The sequence below is a fragment of the Micropterus salmoides genome, unplaced genomic scaffold (assembly GCF_014851395.1).
Source record: "Micropterus salmoides isolate LMB-PRFRI ecotype aquatic unplaced genomic scaffold, ASM1485139v1 Ms_hic_scaffold_12, whole genome shotgun sequence".
NCBI lineage: Eukaryota > Metazoa > Chordata > Actinopteri > Centrarchiformes > Centrarchidae > Micropterus > Micropterus salmoides.
This window is the reverse complement of record NW_024040263.1, coordinates 18,266,717-18,289,179: the sequence shown is the minus strand read 5'-3', so window position 1 is coordinate 18,289,179 and position 22,463 is coordinate 18,266,717. Positions and strand designations below refer to the sequence as shown.

The 22,463-nt window shown below is 39.0% G+C and overlaps 3 protein-coding genes and 1 long non-coding RNA gene across 8 annotated transcripts; 3 read left to right on the top strand and 1 right to left on the bottom strand.

Annotated features, from left to right (window-relative positions):
• Nucleotides 1-73: 73 nt before the first annotated feature.
• On the top strand, nt 74-10,705 carry LOC119899291 (N-acetylmuramoyl-L-alanine amidase-like). 2 transcript variants are annotated; one of them, XM_038713816.1, is made up of 5 exons: nt 74-228; nt 1,396-1,491; nt 2,725-3,585; nt 8,582-8,792; nt 9,245-10,705. In XM_038713816.1, the coding sequence occupies exons 2-5, from the start codon at nt 1,419-1,421 to the stop codon at nt 9,546-9,548; spliced, it is 1,449 nt and encodes a 482-aa protein (XP_038569744.1). In that variant the 5' UTR covers nt 74-228; nt 1,396-1,418; the 3' UTR covers nt 9,549-10,705. The 2 variants fall into 2 exon arrangements, with proteins under 2 accessions (XP_038569744.1, XP_038569743.1); XM_038713815.1 differs by lacking the exon at nt 74-228 and having other exon boundaries at nt 601-1,491.
• Nucleotides 2,949-8,574, bottom strand: LOC119899292. 2 transcript variants are annotated; one of them, XR_005443786.1, is made up of 3 exons: nt 6,804-8,574; nt 5,281-5,515; nt 2,949-4,921 (listed from the first exon to the last, which is right to left on the bottom strand). It is a non-coding gene; the product is annotated as an uncharacterized LOC119899292 (long non-coding RNA). The 2 variants fall into 2 exon arrangements; XR_005443785.1 differs by having other exon boundaries at nt 5,281-8,574.
• A 1,813-nt stretch (nt 10,706-12,518) lies between the features above and the next one.
• On the top strand, nt 12,519-17,926 carry LOC119899287 (lysozyme g-like). The gene is made up of 6 exons (XM_038713811.1): nt 12,519-13,803; nt 15,432-15,470; nt 15,581-15,658; nt 17,208-17,422; nt 17,513-17,663; nt 17,749-17,926. Exons 1-6 carry the CDS (start codon nt 13,551-13,553, stop codon nt 17,883-17,885), a joined length of 873 nt encoding a protein of 290 aa, XP_038569739.1. The 5' UTR covers nt 12,519-13,550; the 3' UTR covers nt 17,886-17,926.
• A 612-nt stretch (nt 17,927-18,538) lies between these two features.
• Nucleotides 18,539-22,434, top strand: LOC119899286 (lysozyme g-like). 3 transcript variants are annotated; one of them, XM_038713809.1, is made up of 5 exons: nt 18,540-18,696; nt 21,247-21,324; nt 21,506-21,720; nt 21,796-21,946; nt 22,032-22,434. In XM_038713809.1, exons 2-5 carry the CDS (start codon nt 21,261-21,263, stop codon nt 22,163-22,165), a joined length of 564 nt encoding a protein of 187 aa, XP_038569737.1. In that variant the 5' UTR covers nt 18,540-18,696; nt 21,247-21,260; the 3' UTR covers nt 22,166-22,434. The 3 variants fall into 3 exon arrangements, with proteins under 3 accessions (XP_038569738.1, XP_038569737.1, XP_038569736.1); XM_038713808.1 differs by lacking the exon at nt 18,540-18,696 and adding an exon at nt 20,578-20,728; XM_038713810.1 differs by lacking the exon at nt 21,247-21,324 and having other exon boundaries at nt 18,539-18,696.
• Nucleotides 22,435-22,463: the final 29 nt, after the last annotated feature.

Below are 22,463 nucleotides of genomic sequence, written 5' to 3'. Positions count from 1 at the left end.
GCTTTTGTTGACGTTTTGATTACTTCCAGTTCCCAGTATTAACGTAACTTTGTCACATGACCAGTGATCGATCCTGATTTCTTGACGTAGGCTACTTGTCTCCAGACCATGGACTTTCAAAACATCCACTGTCCAAACTCAGATAACACACCGATAGACAAAGCTAAGTTTGCAAGTATCTACCTTGTACAATGTTAAATTAAATTCTGAGACATTACGAAATAAGAAGTAAGTCAATCTTTTGATTTTGACATATATGTCACAACTTTGATTTAGTCGGCCTGTCTTTGATTTTTCTTTTGGTTAAAATTTTGCACGTATGGTTTTGGCTTAATAAACTGCAGTTTGGACATAAAAGTAATCCCTTTAAAAGTATTAGATATAGGCCTATCTTGTAGGCATTGTTGCATTACTGTAAAAATGTCTTCATTGGTTTAACTCTGTGGGTTTATATCTTAACAACACAAATTTACTTTTAATGTTACATTTTTTAATAGCCACTAATCTTAAACTTTACTAACCTTTATATAACCATAACTTGTAAAATATGCACAATATATGACAAGGCAATCATCTCCAGAAGGTGATTGGTTTTGAAATTAAAATGCTACTCAATGATTTTGAAACCTACACTTATACACAAGTGTATGTGGTCATTCATAAAACTGCAATCAGTGCATAAAACTACTAAGAAGGGAATATGTCCTTAATTTTGTGACAAAATGTTATAACTATATGTCAGTGAAGCCTAAGTGATAATTTAACACCAGTTTTGTGATGCCAGCTTTATGGCACCTCAAATGACAGAATCAGGACAGTTCTTGTTTTCACGTGCATTAAAGGTTCATGTAGTTGACTGTTTATGTGATCACCAGTGACTAAAACGTTTCATGACACTTGTGAGTACACAGCAGATGTTCACATCAGCTAAGATGGTAAACATTAACAATAAATTCACTTAATATATTGAATGGTATACTGCATACAAAGTAAGCTGTACAAGGCCACCTAACATGTGGGGAAAGAGTGACATAATTAGAAAAAGCACTTATTTGTAATCAGTGTAATAAACATTATGCAGGGGCCCAGACTTTGTTTTGCTCATGGCTCACTTTAACTTAACTGTAGGCTGAATCAATATTTGGAGCTGTCAGTGTACAAAGAGTACTCTTCCCTATTAGGACACAACATTGCAGTCGCGCACGTACACCTATACACCTACAGAACTCGTCTCAGGAGTTGTGTGGAGTGCAACTGTGCCATTCAGTTTACTTTTTTGGAAAGCCTGCATGTTAAGGGTTTTTGTAGAGATTCTTTGATACCGTCTCTTGTTCATTCAGCTTGGAAACAGAAAGAAATTAATATTTTTTTGTTTAACTGAAATCTTTTTTTCAGAGACAACAAGCAGGAGATGCAACATGACTTTATTGGGAATGTCGTTTTTTGTTCTGGCTTTATCCTACGTCTTTACTGTTAATAGCAGGCCAGCAGGTAAGTTCATGTCATTCAAAATGTAGTGTTCAGCAGTGTTAAATTCTTCATTAGGCTACACGATTTCTTTTTTCGAATGCTGATAAGTAATATTTTCTTTCTAGGCCACCAGTCATGTTGTGATTGTCATCTTTAATTCAAGAAAGAGCAGCTTGTGCTTCCCATCTATTTTATAAGTCAAATATTGAAGTTTTACATATGTACTCATCACACATACAGATATTAACAAATGCCTACATCCACCCTAATAGATGAATATCAAATAATGTAAACAAAAATACTGAAGGGACAAGAAACCTGTTACATTATACACATTTATGGAGATTTGTCTGGTTGAGTTGTGTTCTTAAGATTATCTCCTCCAACAAGCATCAATGAGATGTTGGTTTAGTAATTTTCCATCTGAAGAATCAGCTGTCAAGGAGGCAGAGTAGAGAAGGCCACAACAGTTTGCCATACAACAACACCAACTGAAGGGACTGTACAACAATTATTGGGAGGGTGGTGGTAGGGTTTGGGTTCAGACGAGGTCATGTGTTTTTGAGTCTTTTAAAGAAAAATGATATTAAATGGCATTAGTCACTTGAGAAAATGGCTCAAAAGCAACATTATGTGAAAAGATTTTTCTAAATGATCAATAGTGATGTCATCTTGTCCATAGTGGTGTCAGATCAAAAAACACCCTATATGAGTTGTTCTGGGGGGCACTGACAAGCAGTATAGTTTGTTGTCTAATGTGAAGGACTTGTTGGTCTCGGTAGTCTAAATCTAATTGGCAGAGAGACTTCCTATATATCTCTCTATATTTGAAATTAGTCAAATTGTATCAACCAATGGTGTTGCAGTTTTTTCTAAGTCAAAGGGTTCACAGGAAATATTGATGATGCTGGGGAGGGCCTTGCTTTACTAAAAATCAAAACAGGCCTGGTTCAGGCCTACGCTCTACTGCAGTAATTTCTGTACTGTCCCTAATTTAGCTGTAATCTGAATATGGCCATCAAGGTATCATTGACTGTGCCACATACATTTGGGAGGGTATTAAAACCATTTTGAAACCTCATTTATGTTCTCTTTCCTTCTTTCTACAAACAAGTTGTTGTTAAATTGTGTTTAATAATGTCATTCAGCAAGGGTCACAATGTGACATGAAGAAAAAGAGTTCAATCACCAACTCATCATTGCACTCAGTGTTCTTCCTTTACTTTTTTTGTCCCTAATTTGTATGGTTGTCAGGTGTCCACCTGCGTAACATGGACAGCTTCATCCGAGCCGTGCAGCAGGTTGAAGAGTCCAACCCCGGGCTGTCCCCTCTGGCTCTGGTCAGGGCCCTGAGGAGGACCGCCGGCCACGACGATGTGATGACAATCCATTTCTTGGGTGCATCAAATAATCTCAGTGATGGCGAGGCCCTGGAGACTTCCATTCTCAATGCCTCATCCTTTAGCTTTTTTGACAAGGCCATCCACCACATTGTGACAGATTACGGAGAGGAACGTGGGGTAGTTCTCGCTCCAGATGGCACCACAGTAGCCCTTGCACCTTTACTGCTAGGAATTGAATCGGGATTGAAAGCCAAGTTGGAGGGGACGCCAGCTGTTGGGATCTTCCCTCTCACCTTAGGCAGGACGCTGGGCCTGTCCTTCTTCAGCCTCCAGGACTTCCCGCCATCTTATCGCCTGGGGCCTAACGGGTGCTGGGACAGTGTGGACCACCCTAAGGTGTTCAAGCTGTCTCGGGCTGCCACTCTGGCAACTAATGCTGTTATTAATGGGGGCATGGATGGAGCTATACTGGGCATGGACCTCACCAACCTACCTACGTCTGAACAGCCGCAGGCCCTCAGTGAGATTTTGAAAGGCTACTATAGTTTTATTCTGCATGAGGGACAAGGTCTTGATGCTGTGACCAGCCATGTTAGCCCGAGGCGAAGGGAGATCTCCAGAGCCATTCTGGAGCCACTGGATCTTCACAGCCAGTTGATGGAGGTACTAGCGTTAGTCTGGAAGCTGGAGAAGACAGAATGGATTGCTCTGGACCCTGATGTGGGGAAGGCAGTGAAGGATGGATTGGAGGCCTTTGTGCACAAATACTGGGGTGAGCTATGAAATTATTCTGAAAGCCGTGGTGACTTTTTAAAATGTCTTGTTTTGTTGGACCATTCGGACAAAGAGGCTCAGTTTACTGTCATAGAAGTTTATGAAAAACAGGGAAATATTCACATTTGATGAGCAGGAGCCTGAGATTCTTGCTGAGAAACTGCTTAGATAATATCAGATTATCAAAATTGTTACCGATTTATTTTCTGCTGATCAACCAATCAATTAATCAAATTGTTGCAGCGCCAGCATAAAGCTCTCAAGATAGTTAAAAAATCCTGTGCAGAATAGTATCTCATTATTAAGAACTAACAGTAACACTGTATTTGAAGGTGCTTGTAATAGGCAGTAATTAATAGTTAAAAGACACTTATAGACCTTATAGGCTGCTTATAAACATAAATAAGTCAATATAAGTGTTACAGCATAATTAACACATTATTGCTTATAAGACAATTATAGGCTCTTATTAGAAACATGTTAACAAGTTATATATACCTCATGAACCTTAATAAGATGTTTATTAGCATTAGTGAACTTAATGAGTGTTAGTAATGTCCTAAAACACATTTATTATTGCTTGTAAGATATTACACTTGTATATATTTAAGAGCACTTATTAGAAACTTGTTAAAGGTTTATAGACCACTTATCAATGTTAATAGGATTTTCAATGACTGACAATCAGACTGTAAGAAGTTTATATTACTGCCTTATAAAGGCTAATATATTCTTATTTATGCACTTATTAACCATTAACAATGCTCCTTTGCAGCTACCTAAACAAATGTGGTTCACTTATTTGTAAACTATTTAATATATTCACAGATATTTTTATTATTTGTGGAATTTGTGTATTTGCAGTTCTGTTTTCTATTTGCAAAATATTTGTGAGTTTACAAATCTTCATTTTGTGTTTGTGCGAAGTGTTTTTACACTTCGATTACACATCTACACACAGATCGCTCATCTGTTCACACAAATAATATTGAAACATAAATACCCCCATACAAGTGTGTTTTTCAGTCCTCCACCTTCAACAATGTCTGTATGGCATTTAGGCCAGTAAGATGACCTTGAGATCGTGGACTTTGGGGAACATTTTTGGTTCCCATCCTCCAGCTCCACGAAGATCTTCTGAAAAACCTTAAAAGGCCCATTAGGTAGGTGAAAGCCCTACAATGGGAACACCAAAAAGGACCAGTGCTCCTGCGATGGCTATTCCAGCTTGCTTTTTAAGACCTCCCTCCCTGATTTCTCTTGTCCACAAATACGTTGAGTGCAAACTAAGGGAGGGCCTCTTGGATGGCTGAAGCATCGTTGTCATCACAAACCTGTGAAATATACCAGAGAGAATTAAACCTACTTTTTTTTGATAATGTTAAGAACACATATAGCTCTTTGCTCTCCCTCTGAACAGAAATCTGGGTGGGATTATGTAGTTGCTTTGGTCATTTTGAGCGTTGTTGGGATTTAAGTCAAGAAATGTGTGTGCGCATCAGAAATACATTTGTGAACCTTAATGTTTTTCTCACATGGATTTACCTACATTTCTAAACAATAACTATCTTCTGTGAACTGAAAAATATTTATGTGGAGAGAGTCATGTATATATAATCAAGAAAAAAATTAGCGATTCCTGCAGTGAGCATTAATAAAAAGGTGAGGGGTCAGAAAAAAAACTTTTCTTTACCTGATAGTCCTTGATTAAGTCCTCAAGGTAGAGAATGAGGCCTCTGATCACAGCTTCTCTCTTTCAAATATATGGAATACGAGATTATCTTACAGTACAGATATCAGAATGCTACAACATTAAACCAACAGCTACAATATTAAAAGTACATGCCTCGTTTATGATGTCAAGGGTCTCATCAAATTCCTTCCCAACAGCTCCTCCCTTCCAATCTACGTGTGTCTGTCCAACTTCCCTGGGAATGTGAAAAGGAATTAGAGACACATGGGAAAGAGAAACAGTATACCAAGAAAAAGTAACCCTAGAAACTACCAACATAGGATCAATAAAAATAGATTATCAAGGTAATGGGAACTAATGCACAGCAAGCAACATCTGGTGCATACACATTTGAAATGAAATCTTGCTGTTCATAGTAAAAAAAACTATTTAGATCTATCAATTTGCTCTGTGAAATGCAAAAAAACCCCCAAACAGGACAAGTAGAACTCTGCCATCTGAAATGAAAACAACTTTTTGCCTGGCCCATGAGCTAGTTAATATAACTGTAAATTGTAGATTCACACACTCAATATGCACAGATTGCACATCACTTGGTAATTTGCATTCCTAATACAGCTACCCTATATACTTCTGTACATATATATACATATATATATGTATTATTTACTATCCACTAAAAGTGCTGTTATTGCCAATAACAGGTTCAGATTGTTATTATAAGTGTCTGACAACATTATAGAAAGGGTCCTTACAGAGAGAGACATTTTTGTAAAGATTAAAATTATTTTCGTTTAACCAGAAACGACTCCAAAATCGCCATCACCAAACACACCAGACTCCATTTAATAATCAATACTTTTAGCATGTATAGAGCCAGCATAATTGTTACATGTAAATGGTTGAATTTAGGGTTATTTCAACCAAACCAGAGTGGTGGTTGTTGGAACAACGGAAAGACAACTAAGATGTTTTGTGAAGGTTTTATCTTGTTTCTGTCGACTTTAAATGAAATGTGTTTTATGATGATAAAATTACGGTTAATTCGAATAGAGTCTGGTGGGTTTGGCGATTTCAGGGATGTTCCATGTTAAAACAAAAAGGATCTTACTCTTTAACAAAAGGTCGACCTCAGCAGGGATCCTTTCCATAATGTTGTCAGACACAGAATAATTATCTGAGCATGTCAGTGGCAAAACAAGCACATGTTGTGGATGTAAATTGAAGGCGTGTAGCTGCCTCTTAATGTTACATTGTAGCTTCTATCGCCTTCTACCAATTTCAAATGTCCAGGTTAAAAGAAAACAAAGTTAAATTACTCTAAGACATTATTCAAGCTGCTCTAAACATCCAGGTGCCTATGTTGGCTTACACTACATGCCTTATTTTATAGCTGCATGCTAACATTAGCTTCAAATTAACTTCATACTAGAGCCAACTATCGGCACACTGGCAGAGTTTCAATTACACATGAAGCCACTAAAGCCACCTACCAGCTTAAGAAATAATAGTAACTTAGATACCTTACTCCGGCTTCCAGTATAAATCCAATGTAACAACATTATCTCCAAATGACACGTAGCTAACCACTTTGCTAACTGTTTTCGTACCTTAAATTACATCCACGTTCCTCGTATGAAATGCAAGGGGTTTCCAGACAAACAGAACAGGAAGGGAAGTTGGAGTCAACGAGGCTCCTCCAGGCTCCTCCAGGCTCCTCCTGCACAATAATTTTTTATACTGAGTATATAGGTTTGTTGTGTGTGTGTGTGTGTGTGTGTGTGTGTGTGTGTGTGTGTGTGTGTGTGTGTAACTAAGAAGATTGGCTGTGATTACTTCATACATTTTGTAAAGAAAAAATGCACAATACATAGGCCCTATTTATTCAAAACTTGATATATTCATGTAAAGATACAAACTTAACATTTTATTGTTAATATCACAGATTTAATTACATTACAACATTTACTCCTACTTGGAATTTGGTGCAGTCTTAAATAAGTTTTAATAAAGAGGGATCTCTGCTACCTCTTCTGTTTGGGTGGAGCTCATAAATATCTTACAAGCCAATAATAAACGTATTTTGGGATATTACTATTAATGTTAATAAACATTTTATTAAGGTTCTTAAGGTAGGCCTATATATAACTTGTTAACAAGTTTCTAGTAAGTGCTCATACCGATGCTAATAAGAAATAAGAAATGTGTTCATTCATATTTTGAGAAAATACTTATAAAGTCTTATCAATGTTAATAAAGATGTATTTTATAAGCTGCCTATTAACATTAAGATTATTTTAATAAGTTCACTACAAGTGTCTTACAAGGAAATAACAACTGTTATTTTCTCAATAACCAATCCTTATAAAGTCTAATTAATGTTAATAAACATCTTATTAATGTTAATGACAGGTATATAAACCATCAACAAGTTTCTAATAACAGCCTATTAGTGTCTTATAAGCAATTATAAATTTGTTAATTGTGCTTTAGTTAACAATTATTTGTGTTTATAAGCATCTTAAAGTGTTAATTACTGCTTATTACAAGCACCTTAAAATAAAGTGTTACCAAGAACTATGTTATATTGTGTGTAGTCTGGTGAGTCTTGGATAGCCCAACAAATACTGGAGTTTTGAGCCACAACATTGAACTTTGAGAGTGTAGAAAATTCAGTTTTCATCAATCAGTTTTTATTTTGCATAAACACATTACATAAACAAACATTTTTCATAAGAATCCACTAAAGGGTAGGTTCATCCCCGGTTGAAAAAGGGATTTCACACACAGGACTGTGCTTCTACTTTGTGTCCTTCAGCATTTAACAATAGCTGTTTTGGTAACAGCAGGCAGACGCTGTTAACGAAAAGGCTTTGATAAACCCACTGTACACTATACCTGCTAGTTGGTAGAGACCAAAAACAGAGACAAGTAAAGTGAATATTATGTGACTTATATTCAACAGGTGGACACAGATCCCAAAATAAATGAGAATGTTGCTGGATTTGTAAATAAACAACTTTTTGTTCTTTTCTGGTGGACAAACTACATAATAGCATCATTCTTTCTAAATTACTTGAAATATATCTTCTGTTTTTCTGTACAGAAATTTCTTGTGGCTTATCAGCCAACATATAAATAGATATTCATACTGTATATCTGATATAAGATAATATCGGTCAGGCTGTAGACTCCAGTCTTGGACCTCTAGTTTTGAATGTTGAAAAAATAAGCTTGTGACATAGAAAATCTGTAGTGGTTTTAAAATCCTAACCACCATCCTCTCTCCTCCTCTCCTCAGACTGCCCTCAAATCATCCCTCGTTGTCAGTGGGGGGCAAAAGCCCAAAAGGGTGCACCTATCCCACTGTCCCTGCCCCTCCAATTTCTCTATGTTCACCACACCTATGAGCCATCCTCGCCCTGTTTATCCTTCCCAAACTGCTCTCGCAACATGAGATCCATGCAGCGTTTCCACCAGGAAGATCGTGGCTGGAGCGACATAGCATACAGGTAACCTTTAAAGGAATGGTCTGACATCTTGGGAAACACACTTAATATATGTATGATACATTTGCTTTCTTTTGCTGAGAGTTAGATGAGAAGATTGATTGAGTAATGCTTTTGTATCTGTATTTAGTGTGGAGACAGGAAGCGATTATGCCAAGCTAGGCTAATCACCAATCATTACTTTAAGGCCTATTCATATTGTGTTACTGTTAATGGGAGTATTTGTAAGAATGCTGCTGATTGCATGTCGTTTATGCATGTAAGCACATATTGTTGGAAATGTTTAAAAATCTTAAATCTTTAAAATTCATTTGGCATTCATTCTGAATATTTTACACTATTTGTTTTAACATTGCATTCATGTTTAAGTTTACTTCAGACCAGTTACTATAGCCTACACTGCATTCACTAATCATGTGCTGCAGCCTGCTCATGCCTCATCTTCATGCCCTCAGCTTTGTGGTCGGGTCTGACGGCTATGTCTATGAAGGCAGAGGTTGGAACCATCTTGGCACACACACCAGAGGGCACAATGACATTGGGTACGGAGTGTCAATCATTGGTAACTACACTGCCACGCTGCCGTCTCGCCATGCCATGGACCTGTTGCGCCATCGTCTAGCCCGATGTGCAGTAGATGGAGGACGACTGACTTCCAACTTCACCATCCACGGCCACAGACAGGCAGTGAACTACACCGCCTGCCCTGGAGACGCCTTTTTTTCAGAAATAAGAAGCTGGGAGCACTTCAGGGAATGACAGCACCCCCACTGCCAGTCCGGGATTTTTAAACACCATTTATAAATCTTCATTTTTATTACTTCTAGTAATAGTATAACTGTATGAAATGGCTCTTGAATTAATCCTCCAGACTCTGGACTAGTTTCTCATTTTGACGTAGTTGACTCGGTTCCCATCCACCTCTTCCAGTGCAGATTAATTTAAATCAATGTTGCTTTGAATGATGGCCAACCAGATGGATCTGTCTGGTCATCCTCACCTACGGGGCACCAGTGGGTTTAATACTGAGGCTCTCTGGAGCTCATTCAGGTTTGGGTCTCCTAAAAGGTCCTTACAACTAAGATGAGTTAGTTTTATTTGTAGATGATGGTTGTTAATCTTATAATAATTGCTAACTGTGGGATTTGTGGCTTTAATCAACCTTTCAATTTATGAATACATGTCTGATCATATTAATGGAGACTTTATGTACATTGTCAGGCATGTATGTATGTACAGGAATAATACACGTTTTGTTCCAAGTAACAAATCAATGGGACAGAGATAAAATTTATTTTACGGGAACCTGGCTCTTCAAGAACAGAATAGTGAAGAGGCCAACTGTAATAAATGGGATTATTTCTAATACACATTGACAGTGCAGTGACAGCATTAACTTTACAGAGAAAACTATGAACCTTAGAATGATTGGCATCCTGCATTTTAATGTTTTTGTGAATGAATAACATAACATTCACAGAAGTCCGAGTTGACTTCAGTCAGTGACTTTTCCTCAAAGTGTCAGAAATTTGGTGTTTTTTTGTACAATTCTTTATTTTTGTGCCACCATTACTTGTTAAAGGCTTAAGGCATTTGAGTGGATGCGACTGTGAACTATTGAGTAGAATCAATGCAGCTAATTAGGAAAGTGACATTAACCAGTAGTGAATTAATGTGGTGTTAGAAACCTTGCTGGGTGTGGTGTCAGATTGCCTCGGTGAGGTAATTTAAAGACAAAGACATACAATCTAAAAGGATAAAACTCCATGCAAGTTGGTGGATAATTTCATTACTGTCTGCTGTGTTTCCTCATAAATAGGAAAGAGGAAAAAGCTCAGGTCCAGGACTCAGTAAACACTTGACTATGTAAACAGAAAACTTAAAACAACACACATAATAAAGCGTATTGCAGGGGTGCAAGGTGCAGTTTTGGAAAGACAGAGACAAGTATCATTTAGATTGACAGTTCCACTGGTGTAAGATCACCGTTACACTATTTTCCCATAATGTTGCACTTTAACTTGACCCACTTTCCCTCAAATACTGACACCAAATGACCTGCTACATCCAACACACTGTTTACTTTGTAGAGGTCATCATAGCATGGGAAGAAGATGCAGTGGATATAATGCAGGAATCAACTAAAAACACACTTCAGAAAATCAGTCAAACCTTTACAGTGAGGATGCTGAGCCAGAGAACCTGGGTGTCTGGGATATGAAACCACATTAATACATTAATACTTGCTTTATAGCTTTATAACCGCTTCAGAGACTGAAAACAAAGAACTCCAGATGGACCTCATAGGATGGACACTGACAAAATGCTGCAAAATAGAGAGTTGAAAAACTATTGACTAAAAAGCTTTTGTCACTGAACCACTCATTTACACCTCCCTTAACCCATCAAGTCTATTGTTTTTAAGTATATTTTATTTATTTATTTATTTTTTACAGTTTTCATTAAATAGTTGTGGGGTTTCCACAAAAATTCCAGATAAACCATCTAGCCTGTAGAAATACTAGTGTAGACTATAATGTTCAACCCGTTCCAGTTGTGCATGGTAAACCTTTGCAAGTAAGTTTCATTTCATTGACATCGGCGCCATCTGCAGGTAACTTTATGTAAAATTAATTATGTACTTAAATGATTACCTGAAAAGGATCTCACACTTGTGTATTAGCCTTTACATTTTGAATTTTTAAGACAGATTCTTATTATCTTAAGACTGAATACTTCAAATATCACTGTTCTAGGCAAAAAATTTAATAAAAATTAAACGAATAAGTCTATTCACTGTCAAAATCTGGCAGTGTAGAGAAGGCTTTCACAGAACATAGACCACTGCCGTAGGCCTACACGACAGACCACAATGTAGGGAGACAAAATCCACGGGAAATATAACTGAACAGTTATATGTGTGCAAAATCGGAATAGGGTTAGTTAGCAGACAACACAAGCTTAGTTAGTTGCCCTCCCAGAGACCCAGAGGGTGATTTTTGTGATAAAATAAAGGAATAAGTGTTCCTTAAAAATTATCCTACTTATACAAACTATTTAAACCCCCCTCAGAGCTAGAAAGTGCATCCTCACAAAGTTGAAAACAGGGCCGTTTTTTCTGAGCTCATGAAAAGTGGACTATTTTAGAGATAGGTCAGGACAGAGACGCTATAAACATGCGATGATCGTATTAAAATATGATGCCCCCTAACCCCAAAACATCATATAGCCTAAAATTGTAAAACACTGACAAGGACCATTGTCGCTTTCTTTTCTCCAAGTAATGTCCAGTTTTGTCTGGTTTTTATATAAATATAAAAACTTTTACTAGGAAAATAGAAACGTCTCCATATTCACCCCTGTTATTAGTCATGATGTAAAGTATACAAAATTATATACTTGACAGTAGGCCATCATCTGTACATTATAAAGTGGGGATACATTTTATGGCAAGTTGAAAATACAGTCATAATAATAATAATAATACAATAGTAATACAACATAATTTGTAACCCACTGTAACTTTTGCTAGGAAAATAGAAACGTCTCCATATTCACCCCTGTTATTAGTCATGATGTGAAGTATACAAAATTAAATACTTGATGGTAGGCCATCATCTGTGCATTATGGAGAGGGAAACATATTTTGGCAGACTGCATGTCCAGCCTGGTAGGAGGCTACTGTTATGGCTTTTTGTGTATGAAAAGTTCTGTTTAAATGCAATGCATTATTAAATTGCTATAATAATTTACCCTTTAAAGAGGGGGACAATTTCCAGCAATATCCAAAGGCCATGCAATGGAAACATGGGTTACAAGGACAAAATATTGTCTACAATGCTGCATTCAGTTTAACGTACATTTCGAGTCAAGGAGATGTAACGTTGAGGCGAGCAAAGTGTTAAACTGATTACAGTGATGTTGATACAGTATCGATGGCTTATGTTGGAGCAGCCTACTTGAAAAACGCGACAGTCTATCTGAATCTAGCTTCTAAACAGTAACATGGATGACAAAGTGATCGACTACGTGGTCTGTTATAACATCACCATCGCGAAATAAATGTTTGCTTTACGGGTGAAACTAAATGCTCGTCTTGTGTAGACATTCTCAATTGAGTGCAATGAATAATACGAAGTTCGGTAACACATAACGTAAGCCTATAAAAAAGTTTATAAGTGCTAGCTTGCGCTACACAAACCTCGTTAATAAAACAATACCAAAACGATAAATTAAACAATCCACATGGAATATTTTTCATTGACTTTGATGAAGTCGAAGGTCCGTCTTCACCGCTGGATGCCTTCTCCACACAACGCTCTGAAGCCTCGGTGACGTACGGACAATCTCAACACCGATAGGCTATCGCGACTCAGCCTCATGCGACTGCTTCGCTTGAGTTGAAGCGCCCCCTTCGCGCAGCCCGACAGGAAATCGCGGCTCTACGCGTCTTTGCATTGACTTCGTATGCAAACTCACCGCCCCGAACGCTGGTTTCGCTTTTGGTCTGAAAGCACCATAAGTCAACTGAAGGTTTTGAACGCTGTGTAGTATTTTTCCCAGTGCGATCTGAATTGAAACACAGTAAGCGTGGGTGCCTCTGGAGGTCTGTGTCTTACCTACATAAAATGAGAAATTTTCTTTAAATTCTCAGAAAACGTCAGAGTTTGGCTGGTGCCTGGTTAAAGGTTTCTTAGGGGGGCTTCTGTTTGGAGAATTTGGAGTCAGGAAGGAAATTCCGTAGTAAGTGCGGTTGCAAAGATGCCTCCCAAGACCGTTAAACGCGCTCTGACCGACATGCTGGAGGATTTGAGTGATATACAGCTAATGCAGTTCTGCTCCGCTATCTTGGACCGCAGGGATGAGCCGCGGGTCAGGCGCAGAGCCCTGGAAGGCCAAAACTATCTGGAAATTGTAGATGTCCTGGTTACAACCTTCACAGAGTCCGGGGCCAAGGAAGTGGCTCTGGAGACGCTGAAGGAGATTGGCTGCAACGCGCAAAGAGAGAGCTTCGGTGTGTTTCACGTCAGTTTGGTTTACTCAAGGGCGGAGGTTTGGTTGTAGGAGTGAGATAAGATGAGATCAGATGTGTTTTCAAACTGCATTTTTCGGCTTTACAACAGAAAAGATTTGAAGGTTGGAGATCAACTATAAGTCTACGTCTGCTTAATCGCCCCACCTCCGTTAAAAACTGCAGTCAAGCCAGCCTCCACTTCGAAAACTGCAGTCAAGCCAGCCCTCGCTCTGTTTGCGATGTGTGTTTTTTCTAAGCATTACTGTAACATCGTGTTGCAGCCCATTTCAAAATAGAAGTGGAAACAGAAGCCTTTCTTTTTACATCAATCTAAAATAGGGAAATTCAGTGACAATATTAGACACTTTCCAGGGCTGTAATTTTAAAAAACTACATTAGATATATCTTTGTTTTCAAAGTGGAGGCTGGCTTCACTGCAGTATTAAAAAGCGACCTCCAAGCATTCCAGTTTCGGGACGCTAAACCAAACCATCCAAACTGATGTAGGCCTATCTTGTGTACACACAACTTTAACTCTCATGGCTTGGTGTGTATTAAAAAGATAACTGTTTTTCCCGCCCCCAACTTTGATTGGGAGGCAGCACAGGTCTCTCTCTCAGATGGTGAAACCTGCTTTCTGTTTCAGTGGCAGACCAACTCTTTTCCATTAGAAATAAAAAGTTGATCAAAACATTACTTTCATATTTTGGACTCAACAAAACCGGCCACATTAATGAAGTCTATAATAAAGGGTCCAGCAATTTGCACTGCCATAAAGTCGGGGGGCTAGCAAGAGACAGGTGAAAGAAAGAATGCCATCTGTGCAGCAGCGAAACACTGGAACAACACTTCCCATAATGCAGCGAATCTCAAACCTTTTTCTGTCAGGCCACCCAAATGTTCCTGCCACACCTAGCAAAAGTGGATTTCATTTTTATCAATCATTAGCAATCAGGTGATTGAAATAAACAAGATTCAGGTTAGCAAAATAGCCAAGCTATCATCAGAGCACTTTTCACCACATGAACCATTCATTCAACTTCCGGTCAGCTCCACATCCACATCCCCCTGAAGTGGCTCTACGCCACCCCCCAGTTTGACAACCACTGCCATAATGCAACCTTGATAGCTTATTTCATTAGACCCTCCTAGCCCATGTCTTTTTAGTTTGTCCTAGTTTGTAACACAGGGTATCTGTTAGTAATAATTGGTCTCCAAGTTCAAGAGATGAAAAAGTTTCAGAGCCATAGAAAGTATTTCAGTAACAGTTTTTATCAGTGATCAGTCAGTGATATTTAAACTGAAAACACAAGTTTCAGTTTCTTAGTCTTATCATCTTCTTATCTTAAAAGTATAGTTTGACCAATTATTTTTACTTTCATTTTAAAAATAAAATAATATACCTACAGAAGTCTTTCAATGAATTACTTCAGCGATATTCAACATTGTGTCTGCTCTTACTAGTTAGTAGGCTATGTATTGTCAATTGTAGATCTCATGCTGTATTTGATGCTTTGTTGATGCTTGTATGTTGGTTCATCTCAAATGTAAGTCGCTTTGGATAAAAGCGTCTGCCACATGAGTAAATATAATGTAATGTAGTGTAATGTGTCTTTGTATATTTCTAGCTAAAGACATAAGTGAAGGATCGCTGACATCTGTTTCCTGTAAGTGAGTGGTTTTGTATGATGTGAAATACTTTCTGGTCCTCATGCTTTGTGCTCCTGTTAAATTGCAGGTGTGGTTGATGTAAAATGATCTAATAAACTGTTTGTAGGTTATGGCGACATCATGATAGTGGAAACTACTGGTGCCTCAATGGGAACAGCTCAGCAGGACAAGCTGAAATACTCAGGTTAACATTACTAATCCATCTAGTTAAATATATTCGGTATATGTTAGAGCTGCACGATTTGGAGAAAAAGTCATATTGTTATTATTGTGGACAATATTGCGATTTGTTTATAATGGAACAAATGGTAGCCTACTATGAGTCTACTTGCTTGATTGTCAAGGAAAATACACAAAACATTTTGAAATGTGTTTTTCTCAACTTGAACAAAGTTAAATAATAAACAATATTTATAACAATAACTTTAGTAAAACAGATCAAGGGGTGCATGTTGCTCTCAGGAGGAGGCAAATACTGGCACAGCGGCATCCTGGATCTAAATCTACATCTGTCCACTGCACAGGCTCTTTCCACAACCTCATTGACACTAGTTCCTCCTAGTGTAAGAGTATAATGTTAATACATTAATTACTATATTTATTATAATTTCATGTAGGCTATACTATTTTACCACTAGTTGAATATTAAATCCAGTTACAACTGTTTCATTTCTGTGGGTTGTTTTTATTTATTTAATCCTTGTGCAAGCCAAATTATCTATATTTGTCTCTAATTTGTTAATGCAAAGTATTAACTTGTCAATAATCATATTGTTCAACATTTAATGATTTGCTGTAGCACGTCAAACTTTTTATAATGCCCCGCCCCATCCAGGCTGTGATTGGTCGGTTGACGAGAAGTGACTGACATCGGCTTTATAGCTTTGTTGAAAAGTTAAAAGGCAGCAATACAGCTAACGTTAACTGGCCAGCGATAAAGCCAAACCTTCTTTATCTTATCCCTGTTTTCTTCTGTCTGACAACTTTAGCTGCCGACGACACGTAGCCTAACGTTACCGAAAACTGTCTCTATCACAGAGCAACAGGTGCCGAATTCTGCCTGCCTGCCAACAGAGGTGGATGCATATCTCGGCAGATCAGCCTACAACATGTGATCTTCCGAATTATGCATCCCCCTCTTAAGGTCCTTTTCAGACACTTGCTGTGCTCATTGATCAAACGTGGTAATCACCACGTCTTTTAGCTGAATCTCAATGAATGCTACTTCTACAAAGTGTAATAAAATATTAACGACTGTAAACGTTCAAAAAATATATACTTCGAATCATTAATCACCATTGATGAACCCCACGAAGGATATTATAGCATTTAAAAGCAGTAGCCTATTTGGAGGTGCATGCAATACTTTGCAGGCATCCAAAACTAGGCATAACACCAGATATGTTTTGAACGATTAGCGGCGAGGAGTGGGGGTTATGGTAGGTTGTTGTCTTTAGTATTACTCCTCACTGCCCATACATTACTTTTTGTGGTTGTACTTATATAAATAATGATCAGACTGCAGTGCAAACTGAGAGGAGTCTCACACACACAGAGCACACTTTTTCTGCTCAAATCGCACACTTTTTGCAGTAATGAAATCGCACATGATGACATCGCGGTTGCAATTAGATTAATCGTGCAGTCCTATCTACAGTGTAACTTTACAGATGAGAGACCTGCACTGAGGCCATATTCCTTTTCTCTCCATGACTACTTCATTGTACATACAGGTATGAGGGCATCACACGCCATGGCAGAGACTGATCTGATAGAAATGAACAACTACAAATCCATCATCAAAAACGTGGCTCATCAGAAAGGAGTTGATCCTGCTCTCATTGCTGCCATCATCTCCAGATCATGCAGGGCTGGAAAGACCCTGATGGGAGGCTGGGGGTGCTATGATGAAAAGAGACAGAAATACAATGCCTATGGGCTGATGCAGGTAAACAGTTTTACTCGCTCCCTCTTATCAGTCGCTTACCTTACAATACAACATCAGTGATGTGAACTTTGTGAATTAACATTTCCACAGATTGATGTCAATTCACATGGAGGTGGACACACCCCAAAAGGCTCATGGGACAGTGAGGAACACCTCTGCCAGGCCACCGACATCCTGATTCATTTCATTTTACGCATAAAGCATGCATTTCCTGACTGGAGCAAGGAGCAGCAGCTGAAAGGTTTGTTTTACTGAATCAGTAGACTTATGACAAACTCCCATCACACTTTGTTTTGCTTTGTTCTCATTTGTGTTTGTCCCTGCAGGAGGGATAGCAGCCTACAATGCAGGAGATGGGAACATCCTTTCCTACGAAGAGGTGGACGCCGGAACCTCATGTGGAGACTACTCCAATGATGTTGTTGCCAGAGCTCAGTGGTACAAAAGCAATGGTGGCTTTTAAAACCTGAAACTGCCCACAACCTAATAAAATGATAGACAAAACAGTGTCTGTAATGAGCGTAATATGTCAAAACACCAAGGGTTTTCAAAGTCTGACACCGTGCACCCTTCCTCAGACCAGACGATGGCACACCTGTAGGCTGTTTTTGTGTTATGCCGAATTAGCTATTAGGACTTGTTTCTAATGTACAGACAACTATCACAGTATTACTTTGATACCGAGGAAAACTTGTGGGGATTCTCAGGTTGTCATTATCCTGTCTGTGTGTCTTGTTTGGGAGTCTGAGTTTAGTTCCATGTCCTTAGTTCATGTTTTGGTATTCATTCCTGGTCCTTGTTTGTATTATTGTGATTTGGTCTCCTGTGTACTCTGTGTTCTGGTTCTGTGTTCTCGTTTAGGTTCTGGTTCTTTGTAACTTGTGAGTGTTTCTGTCTTCTTGGTTATTCACTCTGCCCCATGTCTGCGTGTCTAGTGTTCTCTCTGTTTCCCCCTGCTGTCTCTCTGCCTGCCTGCTTGCCTCTCTGCCTCGTTAGCCCTGATCCCGCTCACCTGTGTTGCTCCCGCCCCGCTCGTTAGTCCCTGTGTATATGTATCACGTCCTTGTGCCTAAAGTTGAGTGTTCCTGCCTGTTCCTTTGTCTTCCTTGTTCTGGATTATTCCCTGTGTTTTGGAGTACCTTTGTTGGACTTTGCCTCGAGCTCCTTGTAAGCCTGCTTAATTTAGTTTTTTGAATTAATAAACTTTTTTGAACTCCAGCCTCCTCACCTTGCCATTGTCTGCATTTGGGTCCTCGCCCCAATCCATGACACAGGTAAGTTCTGGAGTTATAAAAACTCCAGATGATGTTGATTTACTAACCCAATATTGACATCTTTATCTATAGTATGTCTTTAGCCTTGGAAAGTGTAAGTCACACTGAATCTAGAAATGTATCATGTTGTCGTGTTCACATTTGACTGAGTTATGACTCAATAAAGGAGTACGATTGATGCAAAAATAAATACAAGTAGCACCATGCCAAACATAAAAAAGAAATGCAAAATATACAGAGGATATAAACAATAAAGTGCAAGGTTTACAATCAGGAAGGCAAGTGTCAGATCCAGAGAAGGCAGTCCAAACAGGTAAACAGATCTGTCAGGGAGCAGGCAAAATAAAGTTGTCATGATTAGTGGTGTGGAGGCAGGTTGGAGGACCCAAACGCAGGACAGAGCGGAGCAGGTATAGTTCAACGGGGGTTTATTGATGGAAAACAAACTAAAGGCGAGCACACTTACTGACGGAGTGGCTGGTTAACCAAAAAGTCCAAAAAACAAGGTGATCCTAACAGAAATCCGAAGGTACAGGGAGACAAGACAAGCAAGGCTGGTTACAGGCAGAGAGTACATGCACGACAGACTGTGGGGTAACATGAACAAAGACAAGACAGAAACACCAGGTGTATATACACAGGGACTAACGAGCAGGGCGGGAGCAACACAGGTGACAGACATGAGACTAACGAGGCAGAGAGAGCAGAGGAAAACAGAGACTTGACATGACAAGCAGATCTGGGTCAGAGTGAATAAGCAACAACACAGAAACGCACACGTTACAAAATATCAGAACACAGAACTAGAACACAGTACAGAGCTTAACAGAGAACACAAGACCCGGAGTAAACCCTAAAGACTTGAACTAAAGTACAAGACTAAGAACATGACATGGAATCAAAGACCAACTAAACAGATAATGAACTGACCACACAATAACTCAGAGGAACTCAAAACACAACAGACTATATAGCAGATACTGGACACTAGACAGGACAGAACCCAAAACTCAACATACTAAGGCAGATACTAAACTCAAAAGTGCAACACAAAGGATGGCCAGGGTGAGGGAGAGAGACTGTGACAATGAAACAAAGTATAGAATAGGTTTTCACCAGGAGAACCACGCTGGGGGAAAAAAAGATGATGCATCGTGACTGAACCCATTTTCATTATCCTTCTAACCTTTGTATTTGGTCAAGCCAATGGTTTGTTTTTTGTAAATGACAGCAAAAAAAAGCTTCCTCTTAGCTACTTGTTGGAAAAGTTGCTTTCTGAAGCACTAAGAAAAGCAGATGTAATGGGGAAATGTGTGTGTTACACAACTGTTGCATATCTTTGCCGAATGGAAAAGTTTAAAGTGATGTTCCACAGTGACATTTCCATCTGAACTTTGGGAGTTACAGTTTCATTGTTGTGCTGCACAGGAAAGAAACATAGGCAGGTCACTGTGACCTTTTAGTTTTTGCCTGCTGCTTTGCAATGATGAACTTTTGACTGTTCATGAAAATGAAAGATTAAGCTACCTGCCCTTGGGTCTGAATTTCAAAACAAGTAAAATATATTTCATGCTGAAAGGCAATTAAAAAATCAACAAATTAAAATTACTATGACCAGGGTTCAGGTTGAAAGACTGAACATCACCTCAGCAGATTTCAGTTGTCCTGCAAAATATCAGGGATCTCAGACTTCTATTAAGGAATAAAAATGAAAAGATGTAGACTTGTGTGCATTATTTCAAAATCTCAATATTCCTAAAATGAAAGGGAGTTGCTTTGTGGAATTTGAACAAATCTTGCCAAACTTTACTTTGCCTGCCACAGTGAGCTTCTAGCTGAGCTGTTTCATAAGGCCCTCTACAGGCAGAAACTAGAATAGCAGGAAGTATGAGGAAGTCATAGCGAAACTAAAAGGAACACACTGGGTATAAATAGTCCTACGTACTTTCACCAAAAGTGTACAGAGGAGACTGTGTTGCAGCTCTCACATTTCAATTTCAGAGACCAGGAGAAGAGGAAACCGGGAAGATGGGTGGGTGCAAACGTCTTACTATTGAACTTTTAGCTGTAAGCACGTTTGATCAATGAGCACAGCAAGTGTCTGAAAAGGACCTTAAGAGGGGGATGCATAATTCGGGAAGATCACATGTTGTAGGCTGATCTGCCGAGATATGCATCCACCTCTGTTGTCAGGCAGGCAGAATTCGGCACCTGTTGCTCTGTGATAGAGACAGTTTTCGGTAACGTTAGGCTACGTGTCGTCGGCAGCTAAAGTTGTCAGACAGAAGAAAACAGGGATAAGATAAAGAAGGTTTGGCTTTATCGCTGGCCAGTTAACGTTAGCTGTATTGCTGCCTTTTAACTTTTCAACAAAGCTATAAAGCTAATCTAATCCAATCTAAAAGCCTATTTTAACATTGTCTTATCTGTCGTTTAACCTTTTTTCTTTAAAAAACACAACAAGCTCCTTTAGTGCCAGGCATGCAATGCAAACGTTACGTTGTTGATGTGTGTGGATGAAAAATAATCTAATTACATGAACATTGGCAGGTTACGGAAACATCATGAGTGTTGAAACTACTGGTGCTTCGGCACAAACAGCTCAGCAGGACAAGCTGGGATACTCAGGTAAATACTGCTGTGAGAAATTCAGGCGATGATTTGATCAAATTGTGGAAAATAAACCCCACACAGCCCTCATCATCTGCATCCAGAAAGGTTGCTACAGGTTTTTGTAGATGACAGGAAAATAGATGCATATTAAACACTGAGGCCATGTTCTTGTTCTCTGCTTGATTTCTCTCTAAAGGTCAGAGGGCATCACAAACCATGGCAAAGACTGACGCGGGCAGAATGGAAAAGTACAAGTCCAAAATAAACTATGCGGGAGCTAAATATGGAATTGAACCAGCTCTCATTGCTGCCATCATCTCCAGGGAGTCCAGGGCCGGAAATGTACTACACAATGGCTGGGGAGACTATGACGAAAAGAGAGGAGCGTATAACGCCTGGGGACTGATGCAGGTCTAAACAAATATTACCCACATCCTCTTAGAGCCTCACATTACAATAAGTGCAATGTTCATCCCATTTCTGTAGGTTGATGTGAATCCAAACGGAGGTGGACACACTGCACTGGGTGCATGGGACAGTGAGGAACACCTCTGCCAAGGCACTGATATCTTGGTGTTTTTCATCAATAGGATCCGCAACAAATTTCCTGGCTGGAGCCCGGAGCAGCAGCTGAAGGGTTTGTTTTCCTGAACCCGTAGACTTCGCACATGCACCAGCTATCTTCACACTTTGCTTAGCTTTGCTCTCATTTGTCTCTGCAGGAGGAATAGCAGCCTACAATATGGGGGACAGAAACGTCCATTCCTATGAAAACGTGGATTCCCACACAACGGGTAAAGACTACTCCAATGATGTTGTTGCCAGAGCTCAGTGGTACAAAATCAATGGCTTTTAACAGCTCAAAATGACCACATAAAAAAAAATATTCAAGGACACACTCTGTGTCAAAACTTAAGATAAATAAACGTCACGCAAAAACACTAATGGATATCTCAGTTTCATTGTATTTAGTGTGAACTCTTGCTGTGATGACTTGAAGTAATATTCACTCTAGCCTTGTGTACTGCTGTTGAGGCATCTCCTGGATATAGATCATTTACTTCATACTGATTCTGTACTCTATTAATTCAAAGTGAGATGTAATAAAATCGTGAGGTGTCACCAGTCTGTGTCAATGCTACCTTTCTACCATA